This window comes from Galeopterus variegatus, unplaced genomic scaffold (assembly GCF_000696425.1).
Source record: "Galeopterus variegatus unplaced genomic scaffold, G_variegatus-3.0.2 Scaffold286, whole genome shotgun sequence".
Lineage (NCBI taxonomy): Eukaryota > Metazoa > Chordata > Mammalia > Dermoptera > Cynocephalidae > Galeopterus > Galeopterus variegatus.
Genome location: NW_007726397.1, coordinates 123,320 through 125,747, shown reverse-complemented (window position 1 = coordinate 125,747; position 2,428 = coordinate 123,320). Strand labels below are relative to the sequence as shown.

Here is a 2,428-nt window from a genome sequence, read left to right as displayed (position 1 = left end):
CAGTTGAGCCAACCGGCCAGCCCCGGCTGTTCCTATGACCCTTAAACCTTGTGCTGCATGGTGGTTTTATATTTGATCCCTCTTCTTGATGACAGTGTTTTTCTTTCATCCACAAGTGGTTCATTGAAATATTCCAAACCAAAAATTAGGACTCGGGATCTTATAAATGTGAGTATATTTCCCAGGACAATAGAACGTTCATATTTGACATTCTGGGATGACTTGCTGTAACTGCAGTAATCAGAAAATAAATGTTGAATAGATAGGCTGATGGATGAAAAAAATGTGTGAATAAAATTCAGCAGATAACTGGTGTATTAAACTCCCAGCTTCTGGAATTGTAAGTATGAAGCCAAAAGCAACATTGAAAAGGAGGAAGAGAATTTCTTCAGTTGTGTAAGGATTTGGAACTTTAGAAAAGTAAGGTACCATTAAGTCCTACTTGAGGGATCTGGTCCAGCACTCTCCTCCCTTTTCTCTTTGGATTTATCAAGTAGTTTAGAGTTGGGGGATGGACTTTCATAACTGGGCATACCTCCCATCATTCCAGTTTTTAGTATTTTGAATGGTATAGCTCTAATTCAGTCAAGAACAAGATGAATTACCTTGACCTTGGCCCCAACTAGGAAGTGATGAGTAAATGAGATTGTCGAGTGATAAGATTAGACAATATAGACAGAGGGAGGAGAAATTCCTATTGGCTTGTTTTGATATTTATGAAATATTAGAAGTCTACTCATAGAGGAACTCAGTGTACTTTAGTCACATATACAGTAAATTACCTCTATTATCTCCCTATGAAAGATAGGTGTGTAGGTGTTATTTTCCTAGAGGGAAGACTGGGACACATGATATAATCTCTTATTCATTGTCCAGTTTATTCATCATCCTCTTTAATTCATTATCCATTTTTCAGCCTTTGCTACTACATAGGGCCCAGTGAGGGACCAAAGAATGATTAAAAACAGAGCTTTTTATCTTGAAGGGGCTTACGATGCGAGCCCACTGTCCACTCTGCTATCAAGCAATTGTTTATTTAAAAAGCTTATGTCAACCGAATTTAGTCATATATCACTATTTTCCTATGGATTTACAGTTCTCTCAATCTCATTAAACAAAAATGCAATTAGACTGTTATGTGATTTGTTGATATAACATCTAACTATATAAATCAAAAATGAAGAGACTGTCATTTAAAACGAGTGGAAATGTAGTGTTTGTTGAATCTTTGTATAATATCTAGACATAATAAGACATAATGAAGATTTTAAAAATTTAGAAGAGAAGTTGCTAGTAAAATTGTTCTTTTATTGTTTATTTTAGGTAGTAACAGACGTGGATGGAATACCACCAGCCAGAGGTACTCCAGTGTCATCCAGCCAGCCACTTTCTCCAAATCCACACCATGGGGGGGCAGCAGAGATCAAGAAAAGCCATCTTTCAGTTCTTTTGATTCTGAAACTTCAACTAACAAGAATAGGGGCTTTGGATTGTCTCAGAACCCATTTTCTTCACTTAGCTCTGATGAGCAGAAAGATGAAAAGAAACTTCTGTAAGTGAAAGCCTTCAGGAAAATTACTGCCCATTTGCTTATTTTTTTCAAAAGCATCTCTAATATTTTATTTTAAAAAGAAGTAATGCATTATTAAAAAATAAGAGTAAGCAAAAAGAAGAAAAATTACTTATGACCCTGTCACTCAAGGATAACCTCTGTTTTGCTATGTATCATCTTAGACTTTACTTAACTTNTTAAAAATATATCATCTCTCCATATCAGTAGAGTGCTTTCTTGGGACTAATTATGCTTTTTCCACTTTCTGTTGGTAACACTGTATTATGAACATCTTTCTAATGTTAGTCCTGCTTAAGTTAATAGTAAATTATGAGTTCTTTACAAGGTATGAGATAATTTAGAACAACTTGTGATCTTGGAGGCCACTTATAGCATCTATTATTTTTCTGTGTAAAACTTTTACTTTCATAACCCTATTCAAACTGATTCATTCATTATTGTGGAGTAGATTCATGCCATTTCTTGAGAATGTTCTTGGTAAAATTTATGACTGGTGCCAAAACAATGCTTGGCTGTAATGTTCTTCAGCCCTTGGCTTCCAGGATGGAATTTAGGCATACTTGTTAGTCTTTTACTCCCCATAACTAAATTAGAACTAGTGGTAAACATTTTGAACTATGTGTCATATAAATTTTTTTTTTTAAGTAGAACAAACAAAACCCTCCTTCCATTTGTTTCAGTCCTAAATTTAATTCACTATTTTCTATGATATCTATCATTTTATTAATTGTCACATTCTGGATTGTGGGGGAAACTTTAATTTAGGGCTGAATCTATCCATAGCTTTGCTACAGATTAAAAGTATGGACATGGGTCTGTTTTCCATGTGGCATAATGTGAGAATTAGACAAAAAA

At 34.6% G+C, this 2,428-nt stretch overlaps 1 protein-coding gene across 1 annotated transcript in view; it reads left to right on the top strand.

Annotated features, from left to right (window-relative positions):
* The window catches only part of NUPL2 (nucleoporin like 2), a 20,518-nt gene that overhangs the window by 1,621 nt on the left and 16,469 nt on the right, over positions 1-2,428 (top strand). Inside the window, exon 2 of the mRNA XM_008567029.1 lies at positions 1,324-1,552. Within this exon, the coding sequence (XP_008565251.1) occupies positions 1,324-1,552 (229 nt within the window). The remainder of the gene's footprint in view (positions 1-1,323; positions 1,553-2,428) is intronic.